The sequence below is a fragment of the Trachurus japonicus genome, chromosome 23, assembly GCF_045865225.1.
Source record: "Trachurus japonicus isolate A0001 chromosome 23, Traja_1.0".
In the NCBI taxonomy this organism is placed as follows: Eukaryota; Metazoa; Chordata; class Actinopteri; order Carangiformes; family Carangidae; genus Trachurus; species Trachurus japonicus.
The window spans coordinates 16,656,676-16,668,701 of record NC_140929.1 but is presented as its reverse complement, the minus strand read 5'-3'; the positions used below and the strand labels follow the sequence as shown (position 1 = coordinate 16,668,701).

At 39.9% G+C, this 12,026-nt stretch overlaps 2 protein-coding genes across 3 annotated transcripts; one reads left to right on the top strand and one right to left on the bottom strand.

Moving 5' to 3' along the window:
- Positions 1–837: 837 nt before the first annotated feature.
- On the bottom strand, positions 838–3,822 carry atp23 (ATP23 metallopeptidase and ATP synthase assembly factor homolog). The gene is made up of 6 exons (XM_085769065.1): positions 3,552–3,822; positions 3,321–3,366; positions 2,424–2,505; positions 2,196–2,333; positions 1,700–1,783; positions 838–1,324 (listed from the first exon to the last, which is right to left on the bottom strand). The coding sequence occupies exons 1-6, from the start codon at positions 3,697–3,699 to the stop codon at positions 1,121–1,123; spliced, it is 702 nt and encodes a 233-aa protein (XP_085625191.1). The 5' UTR covers positions 3,700–3,822; the 3' UTR covers positions 838–1,120.
- rpap3 (RNA polymerase II associated protein 3) lies at positions 3,420–10,512 on the top strand. Of its 2 annotated transcripts, none has more exons than XM_085769064.1 (16): positions 3,420–3,439; positions 4,674–4,835; positions 4,927–5,184; positions 5,259–5,386; positions 5,480–5,601; positions 5,925–5,995; positions 6,076–6,210; positions 6,496–6,623; positions 7,200–7,321; positions 7,411–7,478; positions 7,988–8,080; positions 9,089–9,252; positions 9,356–9,527; positions 9,922–10,019; positions 10,102–10,202; positions 10,288–10,512. In XM_085769064.1, the coding sequence occupies exons 2-16, from the start codon at positions 4,683–4,685 to the stop codon at positions 10,371–10,373; spliced, it is 1,899 nt and encodes a 632-aa protein (XP_085625190.1). In that variant the 5' UTR covers positions 3,420–3,439; positions 4,674–4,682; the 3' UTR covers positions 10,374–10,512. The 2 variants fall into 2 exon arrangements, with proteins under 2 accessions (XP_085625190.1, XP_085625189.1); XM_085769063.1 differs by lacking the exon at positions 3,420–3,439 and adding an exon at positions 4,309–4,464.
- The last annotated feature ends 1,514 nt before the right edge of the window (positions 10,513–12,026 follow it).

Genomic DNA, 12,026 nt, shown 5'->3' with positions numbered 1-12,026 from the left:
AACTCCCATCTAGTGGACAGAGATGGTACTGACAGCACAGCAGCTCTAGGACTTTGGAAGGGCATGAGGATATTGGCTATGAAAAGAAAAATGGCCAGGCTATCTATATATGGCGAGGACAATACAGTCTCACAAGTAGTAGGCCTAATGGAGCTGTGAACTTTATCCCCCATGGTCTTTTGTTCAAGATTCAATTCCTGGGGTTCCTTAAATCCTGGCTGCAGTTGAACAAGATCATGAAATAAGTCACACTCACAACCATGTTTGTGTAAGAGTCTCAGAAGTATTTAGCAGCTAACATTTGATATAAGAATAATTGCAGCAGTAATTATGTTGTTTCCTATGTTTGTTGTGGCCTTCCACAAATCCAAATATAATTTCTGTAGTTTGTTTTCCTGTCTTACATGAATCCCACAGCTTCAAGCTAATCTTCTTTGCCCTTCTGTCCCACCCACTCGCCTTGTTTTGCTGGTCCACACTGTTGGATTTTCTAAGTAAGGAGTATAAAGATGAGTGGGATAATACACTCTAAAGGCTGACACACCAATGACTGTGATTATAACGCAGAGGGTGTTGTCTTTGAGATTGGCAGAAGTGAAGGAGGAGGATTATGTGGCTAATTTTCTTCTGCTTTTTTTCCCCTTATTAATCTCCATGAAGGGAAAAAAAAAGATTCTTTAACTACTAATGTCCAACAAAGATGTCAGCAGTGACATTTTACCAGATGTGAACAAACTTTGTGTTTGGGTAGTAAAACTTTTCTAATTTTATTTGTTCATTTAGAGGACATGACTTCTTTAAATTCTTATTCACAAAGGTTGAAGGAAACAGCTACTATAACTCAGACAAAATCATACTTTAATTCAAATACATTTGTGTTTAAGCACTGTGTGCTACAAGAGATGACTGACGGTCAACATGAAACACATGCTTGATATCATCAAAGGACTTTCACAACAAAGAGAAAATATTTAATTAAAAGCACCATTGATCCTTTAAAATCAAATAACAAAAATCAACTAATACTTTACAGTCCTTACAATCCCTTTTTACAGAGTGAGGGTCCACCAAGTAGAAATGACATGTGCCCTCTATGCCCTGGGAGTTTTATGTGAAAATACTAGAGGTTTGCATAATATCGATCTCTGTTTTCATAATCTCTATGGGCAAATTTTGCGTCCTTCTTGCTGTGCGGGATTCGTCCAAAGGGTGCGTGATCATTGAAACATGTGTCAAACACCTCATCAACGATTTTCTCTGCGTCCTCTCGGTTAATTTTCCTCACTGCCAGGATGGAACGGAGCGCTCGGCCTCGGACACACTCCTGTCCAAGGATACAGAGGTCAGATAAGTATTGAAACAAAGAGACAGTGCTGAAACTGAATTATAATGAATTTTCACTTGAGAATGAATTAAGTATGCATATATGTACATACTGTATGTACTGTATGTCTATCCATCTGAGGTAGAATTGAATACATTTACTTGAGTAATCATGTACTAATGCAAAGCACAGATACTGAAAAACATTTGTTCTTTGGGGAAACTTCTACTCCACTACGTTTAAAGGCAGTGTAATGGTGAAATTAACTTTCTTTTATTTTGAAAAATGTAAAAGCATTATGCCAATTCCATGACAAGAAAAAAACAAAAACAATCACAGCCAACTTCTGGCCACATCTGATTCCAGCACAGGTACCTGATGATGCTGCTTCAAGCCAAAGTTGAACCTGGACACTTCGTTGTTAAAGGAGCAGTCTCCACTGAGGTTAGCTGCTCGAACCTGAAACAAAGACATTTTTAGGTTTGCAAGAGAAGATTTTATTCTTGTGAGACTTTGATTCTCATTACTTTATAGCTCCAGTAATACATTTAAATAATGCAGAGGATGTTGTTATAATGCCATGTAAAGCCCTTTGAGACAAACTGTTTGTAAAAAAATGGGCTATATAAAAATGTTTGCCTTGCCTATTTTTTTTTTTTTTTTTCACTGAAACTTAAAAATTGTGCATATGCTGACACTTTTGCACACATTGATCCATTCTGTCTTTGGGCTGGTGTTGCCCACTATTTGTCTTTTATTATTTGTTTTTGTCTAATGTCTCTGGGTATTTTAGGCTGAATTTGAATTGCCCTTCTAGGACAATAAAGATTAACAAACAAACAAATTAATCCAGTAGTGAACGCACACATACCTCAGAACAGGCAAGGTGTCTGAAGTTGTTGAACCAGTCTACATGGGCCCGGCAGTGGTCAAAGGCATGGATGAGCTCATGTGTGACCACCCTGTTCATGTGGGACTGCTGGTGGATGTTGTTCTGACACAAAACAATCTACAAACCGAAGGGAAATGTCACAATCATTATCAGCTCAGTTTTAGTTTGTTGTATCTTAGTTTTACTGCTTTAATGCTCCGGCCTTACCTGAGAGGAAGCTGCATCGAAGCCACCGCTGACGGTCCCATCACAGTCTTCACAGGAAAAGTGTCGGTCTTTAAAAACTTGGCTGTATTGAAAGGGCAAAGTGAAAGCTTAAATCATCAAGAAAACATACCACATGGCGGTGGTTTTGTTCTCATGATCATGAAAAGTATAATTATGTTGATAACCATAATTATAGTGTAGTTGTACACTGCAAAAACTCAAAATCTTACCAAGAATATTTGTCTTATTTCTAGTCAAAATGTAATTTCTGGTCAAAACAAACCTCATTATACTTAAAATAAGACTCATTACATTAAAAAAATATTATTATTATTATCATTTTACACACTGGAAGGCCAAATATGGGAGACAAAGGTGGACATCATTTTGCTTCCACTCACATTGTAAACACAAACAAGCACCTGTGCGTATGTATACGAATGTGGATGAGTTTGTATTGTTCTTGGTGGACTGCTTAACAGAATTGCCCTGTGGGATTAATAAAGTTGATCAAATCAAATCAAAATGTAACTTGTTAGACACTTTTTACTTATTTCAAGTAGAAAAATCTGATAGTGGAGCAAGCTCTTATTACAAACACAAAAAAGTTGCTTTCACTGCAGATTTGTCTACTTTCAAGTGAAAATTTGTTTGAAACAAATGAAAATGTTCTAAAAACAAGTTCATTTTAATCTTATCTTGAGTGGAAAGAGTTTAGTTTTGACTAGAAATGAGACATTTTTAAGATATAAGACAAATATTCTTGGAAGGATTTTGAGTTTTTGCAGCGTAGCCTATAGTGTGTATGTGTGTGTGTGTGTGTGTGTGTGTGTGTGTGTGTGTGTGTGTGTGTTTTGGGGGGGGGTTAACGTTAAACGAAACACATAGGCTACTCACCACCCTGAACTTTTCATGGCACTGAGGAGAAGTTTAGCGTACGGACCTGAAGGAGACAGACACGGGCACACAACGTTAGCTGCTAGCCCAGCACCAGATGCCAGACAACCGTTTAAACGGTATGGTCGTCCCATGTTGTAATCACAGCCATAATCGGGATGAGCTACTGCATTATAGCCTACTACGCTTTGCTGTCATTACATTTAAAGGGGTTATTCCGGGGCTACTCACTCGTTTCCATTGCAAACTGCAACATGACCTGGCACTTGTGGTTAAATGTGAAAAGGCTTTCCGCAATTGATCCCTTCTTGTACTTCCCCCTGTTCCTCTCCGGATACAAGTCGTATCCATAATCCTCCTCTTGTTTAGTCTGATCCATTGCGTTAAAGACTATGCACAATGTGAAAATGTTAGCATAAGTTCCCCCTGGTTAGCCACTGCTAGCTAGCAAGAGAGGTCATCATGTGTTGTGTTTTGCAGATCACGTGATAGGTAGAGGTCAAAGGTAATGAACAGGATTTTTTATTTTTTTTATTTTATTGAGGTCACTGTTGAACATAAAAGTCCATAACAAGACAAGACAACTTTAATTAATATTATTGAAATAAAACGTAATATAATATCGTCAGGGTTAGCATAGATCGTCTATTTAAAGCGATGTGTGGACCAGAGGCAGAGCTAATCTGTGCAACCGTTTTCAACTGGACATAGAAAAAACGTCTAGTCACGTGAGAGGGTGAATCATCCTGCCCTAGTTTGTTGAAGTCACATCAGATGAAAAACTGTCCATCTTTCCATGTAATTATAATTCTTCACATTTCTTATTTAATGAAATAAACCTAGTTATTGCAATATAACAGTACGCCACAGTCATCCGCACTCGTGTACTTTTAATGTGTAAACTTTTATCTGTTTTTGAGAATGTTTCACAAACTGACGAATTAAAAAGTGTTGGAGTAGGTCATCTGTTTCAACATACACGATCTTTGTTGACGTGCAGCGCAAAGGCTGCTGGGACTCGGCTGTCATGGCTTCCAACGTAAACAGATAGCGGTGAATTGGGCCACGTTTTGTTGTAACACTTATCCAGCTGTGTTTTTTCCTTCCCTGAACCGTGTCTGTGAAACCCGGAGAGAAGAGGCAGGTACATCCACATCGAACTGGTTCCATCTTGTTCACTGTAACTTATTCTTTTCACCTGTGGCGTTTCTGTTGGCTAGCTAGCTGCTAGCCGCTGCAAGTGACAGCGTGATTCTCGTGTTTTCCTTTAGCTAACGTTACAAGTGCTGCTGTTTAATAACAACGACGATAACAATGGTTAAAGAATGTATCAAATTTAAATGTCTTTCGCAGGGAATAAACATGTCTGGGGGGAACAAAGCAGTAGAGTTACAGCTTCAGATGCGGCAGAACGCAGATGACCTGCACAACTTTGTGAAGGAGTTGGAGAGCTGGGAGGTGGACATGAAGAGGAAGGACGAGGAGCTGAGGACAGGTGGACTCCACGAGGTTCAGGTTTGTTGCTGCTGGAAATAGTTTGTCCACCTCAGGAGCAGCTAATGTCTTGAATATTCCTTAGATGACAGTCTTTCATATGTTGCAGCAGACAGAACTCCCGCCTGTTCGCAACAGAGACTACAAAACAAAGAGGAAGGAAAAGAGGAAGAAGGAAATGGAGATTGTTGGGAATGGTGACACAAAAGCAGGAGACTCCAAACAAGCATCAAGTCTAAACAACTGTTGGTCGTGGGACAACAAGGCTAAGGCAGATATTGATAAAGAGGAAAGTCCAGGAGAGTCCAATGAGTCTGACTCGGAGGAAGCTGCGGTTGATCGGGAGAGAGCGATGGCTGAGAAGGAAAAGGTAAGACAGAATCAAGTGAGGAAAAGTGGATGTGAAAATGACTCTCTCCTAAAATATTTTACTTTTGTTTTCAGGGTAATACATTTTTCAAAGAAGGCAAGTACAGTGATGCCATTGAATGTTACACCAGAGGAATGGGTGCAGATCCATACAACCCAGTGCTTCCCACTAACCGAGCCACATCCTTCTTCAAACTCAAAAAGTAAAGTATGGACCCATGTGGCTGCTGTGTGTGTGTGCGCTGGTGGTGTATTGGTGAAATGTTTAAAAATTAACGGGTCATTGATCTTTCCAGGTTTGCTGTGGCAGAATCTGACTGCAACTTGGCGATCGCTCTGGACAGCAACTACTTCAAAGCGTATGCACGGAGAGGAGCAGCACGGTTTGAACTGAAGAATTATGAATCTGCATTAGAAGGTGACTAACTGATAGGAAAGACTCATTTGTCTCTTAAAGGAGAATTCCGGTCATTTTGACCCCTAAATCGTTGTACCATAGATATTTGATTGTTTTTTGAGTGTTTGTTGTGGTTGAAAGAATTGCCCCCATAGGTTAGCGTTGTCGCTATCCCGAGCGCCGTCTAGCCACGGTGTAACTCCGGTTTGCCTGCATCAATTTTAGTCACGTTTTTTGCTCCCCCCAACACTGGGTGACCATCAGGACAACGATTTAGGGGTCAAAAATGACCAGAATTCTCCTTTAAGTACACTAATATTAAAAAAATTATCTGTTTTGAATAGATTATAACATGGTTCTGAAGCTTGACCCTGGGAATATGGAAGCACAGACTCAAATTACGAGAATCAAAGAAGTGAGTGTGAAATTATTATTTTAGCTCAAACACATTTCTCAAGTCTCTTTTTCTCGAGCACTTCATCTTGTTATTTGCAGGCCCTCGGACCTGAGGAACCAACTGCTAAATGTGAAGCCGTACCACCACAGGAGGCTCCCACATTCAGCCCAGAGCAGCAAGGACTCGTGGAGGAGCAGCAGAGGAGGCAAGAGGCTGTGATACAAAAAGATAGAGTAAGCTTTGCACACTTCAGTGGGCTTCAGTTGTCGTGTGTTGCATTGTGTATACATAATTACATAAGTAAAGTTGCTCACTCATGCACAGATGAAGTTTCAACAAAATGCAGTGAGCTGCATTTCCATGTTGACCATTTGGGACAAAGGCAAATGTTCAGAATCCTGGTCATGTGTCCGTTTTTGGAAACAGTTTTGTAGTGGTTGTTATTTCATAAAAGTAGATAAGTTACACACAATAATAAAAAAATAAAAAATAAAAATAAATCTAAATGTGTGTTTCAGGGAAATGCTTATTTCAAAGAGGGTAAGTATGAAGCAGCGGTGGAGTGCTACAGCAGAGGCATGGAGGCTGACAGCATGAATGTCCTTCTTCCTGCCAACAGAGCCATGGCCTTCCTCAAGCTGGAGAGGTAGGCACAGCACAACACCTTCATCTTTACTAGAACACTAACTCTAGAGACCAACATATTTGTCTGATATCATGCTCAAGTTCTGTCACAGGAACGCTGGAAACTCTAAATGTTCACATTTTTCATCTCACCTGACAACTTAAGTAATGCAAACACTGCCATTTAGATTAATTTCAAACTTCATATTTTCTTGCACAACATTAGTTAACTCTTAACAGTATGACCAGCCTTTACCCTCAGTAACCTGGATGTGACAGTGGCTGTGTCCTTTTTTTCCCTTTTTTTTCTTTTGTTGATTGTTACAAAATTGTCTGCACATGTAGCAATTTGGTTCATACGTAGTTCCTAGACTTCTCAGTTAAGTTTTTATCCCACAGTATTCAGTTGGGTATAGTGCGTTGTATTTACATTACATTACATTACATCAGAGGAAAACAGCCACCATTGGAGTATGGTCTATGGCGGTGATCTAACCTTTCAAAAGTCTATGTTTGTCTATCCTTATTACCAGAACAAACCAAACATGTATTTGTTCTATTCTCATGTCAGCTTCTCCTTCATTGTTTCCATGTGCAGATATAAAGAGGCAGAGCAGGACTGCACTAGGGCCATTTATCTGGACAGTACATATTCCAAGGCTTTTGCCCGTCGAGGCACAGCCAGAGTGGCTTTAGGGAAGCTGGAGGAGGCCAAACAAGGTGCTGTGAAGAACAACACTGTTGTCTAAAGCCAAACTGCAACTACAAGTCTGTGTCTTGATTTTGAACTGTCTATGGTTGTGTTTCAGATTTCCAGGAGCTGCTAAAACTGGAGCCAGGAAACAAACAAGCCCTGAATGAACTCCAGAAACTGATTGTAAGTTTGTAAATTTAAGCAAGACATAACTGTATATTAGTTCAGTCCAGTTAAGTTTATTGGTTTCTTTCATGTTAAAACATAGTGGAACAAAATATGATACTCGGATCCAGAGGCGTAAAGGATAAAAATCGACCCTGTAATAATAAGATTTACATTTAACACATAGTTAATTCAAGCAGCAGAGGACAGATTTAAGGCATTGAGTTCATCAGCCTCTGGAAAGTAGCTGCACTGCTGTTCTGGTCTTGAGACAGTTTGTGTTCCGGTGGGTGGGATCCTTTATGATAGATGATGCCCTGCTTCTGACCCTCATGTAGCTAGATTATGCACATCAGTGAAATACTTTTTACTCTGATGTTTGTATTCATTTCTGTTGGTTGTCCATGATGTTGAGACTTGGAAGATGAAGTTTATTCCTATGCTGTGTTGCATCACCCTGATAACAGGAACCAACGTTATAGTAATCTAATCTCTAAACAGTGGATCAATCTTTTCGTTGTTGTCAGGACCCATCTTCCAGTGATCTTATTCAAACAGAAGATGGATCACTAAGGAGAGCAGTCAGCCCCATTGACAAACCAACACATCTACGCTCCACTGTGAGTTTCCTTTTCATTTCTACTTTTCCCTTAGTGCAAAGATCTGTACTCTTTGAGTTAACCTATGCATTGACAATCAATCAGTATAATTTAGTAAAACTATAAACATACAAAGGGTTAGTTTAATTAAGTTTAAAGAGTTTCTCAAAAGCTTCAGTGTAGAGGCCTGTGCTACAAAGTAGGATTCAAGGTTATTAAAGGAGAATTCTGGTCATTTTCTAAGTAAGGCTCTACAGCTCTAGGTCCCCGAGTGCGACCATAGGAAAAAATCGGAGAAAAATATTTGCAGACCGGACCTAGCTCTCCTCCTGCTAGCTGCGCTACACTGCAGTCAAACAGCAAAGTAATGGGGGCAGCTCTTCTAACTGCGACTTTGGCCTCTATATAATGCTCAAAATATCACTCCACGCAGGCTATTAAGCTGTGATTTCAATTATAATGCTTATTTGTTTCAGGGATAAACAAGTGCGTTCAAGTGAACAGGGCGAGTCGATTGTTTGAAAATGACTTATAGAACGGTCTGCACTGACTTATACCTTCCTTCCTAAAGGCTTTAAATGCTGCGTGATTCCAGAAGTTTAAAACTAGGCCTACTTTCAGAAGCTAGTATACATAGGTCTGAGTAGAAGGTGGAAAGTTGTGTGTGAATGTATGGGAAAACACTGATAATTAGTAACAGTAGAGTTCATAAAGACAGGCCTTGGGTAACAAACTGTCTGCATGAAGAAACAGCAGGAGGGTTGTAGACAGGCAAGCTTTCTTCAACAAACCCAACCTGAGTTTCTGCCTGTGCAGGTTGGCTTCAAAGATACCATGATAACTGACCCAGGATGAAAGGGATCTTAGTATCTGCAATGGAAACCCAGAGTTTCCCTCCTATACAGAAACTTTCTGGAATATACCCTAGTAGGATACAAACTGGCTTCCTTATTTGAATTTGTCCACTAGGGGGCAACCAGACATATCCACTTTCATCATGTCTGATTTTTATTCTCCCATGCTTGACAGAAACCTCTGAGGAGGATTCACATTCAGGAACTCAGTGGGCCCAAGCTTCTGGTTCAGGAAGTGCTGAGGGAGACTAATGACACACCCTCTCCACAGTCAATGTCACCCTGTGCCAAGATGATAAAAATGGAGATCTCCGATGCCCCCTCACTCACATCAGATCAGTAAGTGACTGTTCAAAAGCTGGTTAATAAAGATAGTGATGTTTGTCGTGTTGTAAGGTTGCAATCGATCATTTGTAAACGATGATCTGCCTCCGTTCACCAGTCATCCTCCCAGCAGTCATACTGGAGAACCAGCCACTCCTCCACCTGAACAGCCAGCCAGCTGCCCCACCACAGACCTAGACCTGCCCCCTCCCCCCAACACCAGCTTCAAATTGGAGGCCGACCTCCGCAAGATTGGAGCGCAGCCTGAAGTGATTTACAGATACCTGAGGGTGAGCACTGTTTAATTCTGTTTCCATCTGTTATTCACTGCTGATTGATTAGTCATTGATCACATTTACATTGAGGGGAAGTATATCAGCATATTTTCTCTCCTGGATTCTGGATCTGTATTACATCTTTATTCCGCCATGCTAACAATAGTCATTCAAGGTCTTACTTTGTAGCCCTTAGTTAAGACATCAAATATGAAAAAGAACACTGACTTTGGGTGAATAGTGATGTCACCTGAAATTTGTGGTAGAGACAATCACAAGGCAGTAATTCTTGTTTGCAGTTTCATTTTCATGATATCAAATAAGGATGAAACAAATCCTTGAATATAAAAGTTCTTGACTTAAACTGTCACACTGTCTGTTTCTAGAGATTTGTTATTTTGTCTTGCAGCAAATCAAGCCAGAGGCATACTTAAAGATTTTCCAAAACTCCCTTGAACCCGACATCCTGAACCAGATCCTGAAGACGCTGCATGAGTTCTACATGAAGTGAGTTGCTTACCGTTGACTTTAGAGAAATATGCAGATTTGAACAGCTGTGGACATGACATTAAGATCAGTTGTTGTGTAGGAACGACCCACCAACTGTTACCATGGAGATCCTTAGGAGCCTAGCAAGTGTACCACGCTTCAACATGGCCGTCATGTTCCTGTCACCCGCGGAGAAGAAAGGTAGAGTCTGTTGATGTTTTGTCACATGACCCTCTATTTCAATGCATCATTTTGATCTCTTAATTATTACTGCTCTTTTCCACAGTGATTAAAGAGCTGTTTGACTTCCTTCAGTGTGTTGAGCCTGAACAATCATCCATGGTGGCGTTACAGAAGAAGTATGGTGTGTGACACAACAGTGTTGCTCTATATCGAGCTCTACCTGAAGAGACTGTTCTTAAATCTCATGATGAATGAACCTGTAAACTCCAGGAAACTATGGGGTTTAGTTACATAACTGATCTACAAATAAACTGTGTTTTGTATTGCGTGTGTGGACTGTAACTTCAGAGGAAGTCTTTTGCATCCAACATTAATCTACAGAGATGTAGGTCATGCTGCCAGGTGCAATTAGAGTACACTCAGCAGAGCATATGAACGTCGCTGTGACCCCAATGTCAAGAAAGTCTGGTGCTGAGATCACCAGGACCGTCTTTGGTCCATCTGTAAGAGAAGAGCCACATTCAGAAAAAAGGTGATAATCAGAGGTGTGTAAACACTATAGCTCTATTTTTTAGTTAGTTTAGTTTTTAGAATATATTTATTGTTTAAAGAAGCATTTCTGTAGGTAGCTATTTTGGTCATGTTAAACACAGGAATCTTTTAAAACTAAAGGAATAATGAACTGATTTTGAAGCTGAAGCGTATATCACATTTTCAAAATAAAAAATCCACTCACATTAAAACAGCTTTTAGTTAGTGAAACAATCCAAAGTTTTTAGTAAATAATCTTCAAGTAAAGAAAGGATAAAGGGCAAAATATACTTTGTTACTCTTCATCCCTCACAATACTTTTATGATTTATGAAACAAGCTAAGGACCTGAATAGAAACACACCACACTTGTGAAGCATGTGATGACAGGATAAAATCTGGAACATTTTGCTTACCAGGCACCACCACAACTGTCTCAGCTGTTCTGTGTGTCTGTGTCACAGAGTTGGTCGCCATACAGGAGAGAGCAGCTCTGCTCAGATGTGTTATAGGGCCGTTGTATAGGGGAGAAAGGTGATGATAATTCTAGGGGCCAAGCGCCCAGTAGGGCCCACAAAAAACCCCAGTAGTCTAATCTTTGTATGACTGAATTATTCTGCTTAGACCCTGACTAATACTCATAGTAATGCTGCATTAGCATCAAAACAAAGTAGGCTAAATAAAAAATGATAAGAAGAAAAAAAGTGGGAAAATCAGGGGCCCACTTTAGTATTCTTTCAGGGGGCCCAGAATTCCTAGCAACGGCCCTGCTGGTCTATGAAATAGAGCCCTGACTATGTTGAATGTGTTGGTTGCGCAGCACCTTGGTTTTCATTTAGGTACACATTTTTCTCATCTGTTTTCATGTGATAGTGATGACAGTAAAAACAGACAGAGTGGAAGCAAGGCCACCTCTCAATTTATGAAGAAGTGGGGATTATCAGTCTCATTTTCTTTTGTATGCTTATGATTTTCTCATCTTGTGAATTTACAACTGACTTACACGTCAGTGTCCTATAGTATATACTCACAAAAAATCCAAAGGGGGCCTAAGACTTTAGACATAACTGTATATACTGTATGTATGTGTGTCCAAAGAGTAGGGAATAATTCAATGAAAATGTATAAATTGATTTATGATCTAAATCAGAAGCATATTGATAAGTAAAAATGATGGGGTTTCTGGTCAACGCATGAAGTTTTGTTCTACTGCAGTTGTTGTATCATGTATGTTTCTACATTATATAATGAAAATGGGAAGTTTAAGGGGTGTTGCCTAATTTGCCTAATTGAATAAGCTCTAGCATAAGTA

Coding starts and splice junctions, on each gene's coding strand:
- rpap3 (XM_085769064.1), top strand. CDS start 4,683: ATGTCTGGGGGGAACAAAGCAGTAGAGTTACAGCTTCAGATGCGGCAG. Junction 9,528..9,921: donor TGATTTACAGATACCTGAGG/GTGAGCACTGTT, acceptor TTTGTCTTGCAG/CAAATCAAGCCAGAGGCATA. Junction 10,203..10,287: donor GTCACCCGCGGAGAAGAAAG/GTAGAGTCTGTT, acceptor TCTTTTCCACAG/TGATTAAAGAGCTGTTTGAC.
- atp23 (XM_085769065.1), bottom strand. CDS start 3,699: ATGGATCAGACTAAACAAGAGGAGGATTATGGATACGACTTGTATCCG. Junction 3,367..3,551: donor GCAGTTTGCAATGGAAACGA/GTGAGTAGCCCC, acceptor TGTCTCCTTCAG/GTCCGTACGCTAAACTTCTC. Junction 2,334..2,423: donor TCGATGCAGCTTCCTCTCAG/GTAAGGCCGGAG, acceptor TTCGGTTTGTAG/ATTGTTTTGTGTCAGAACAA.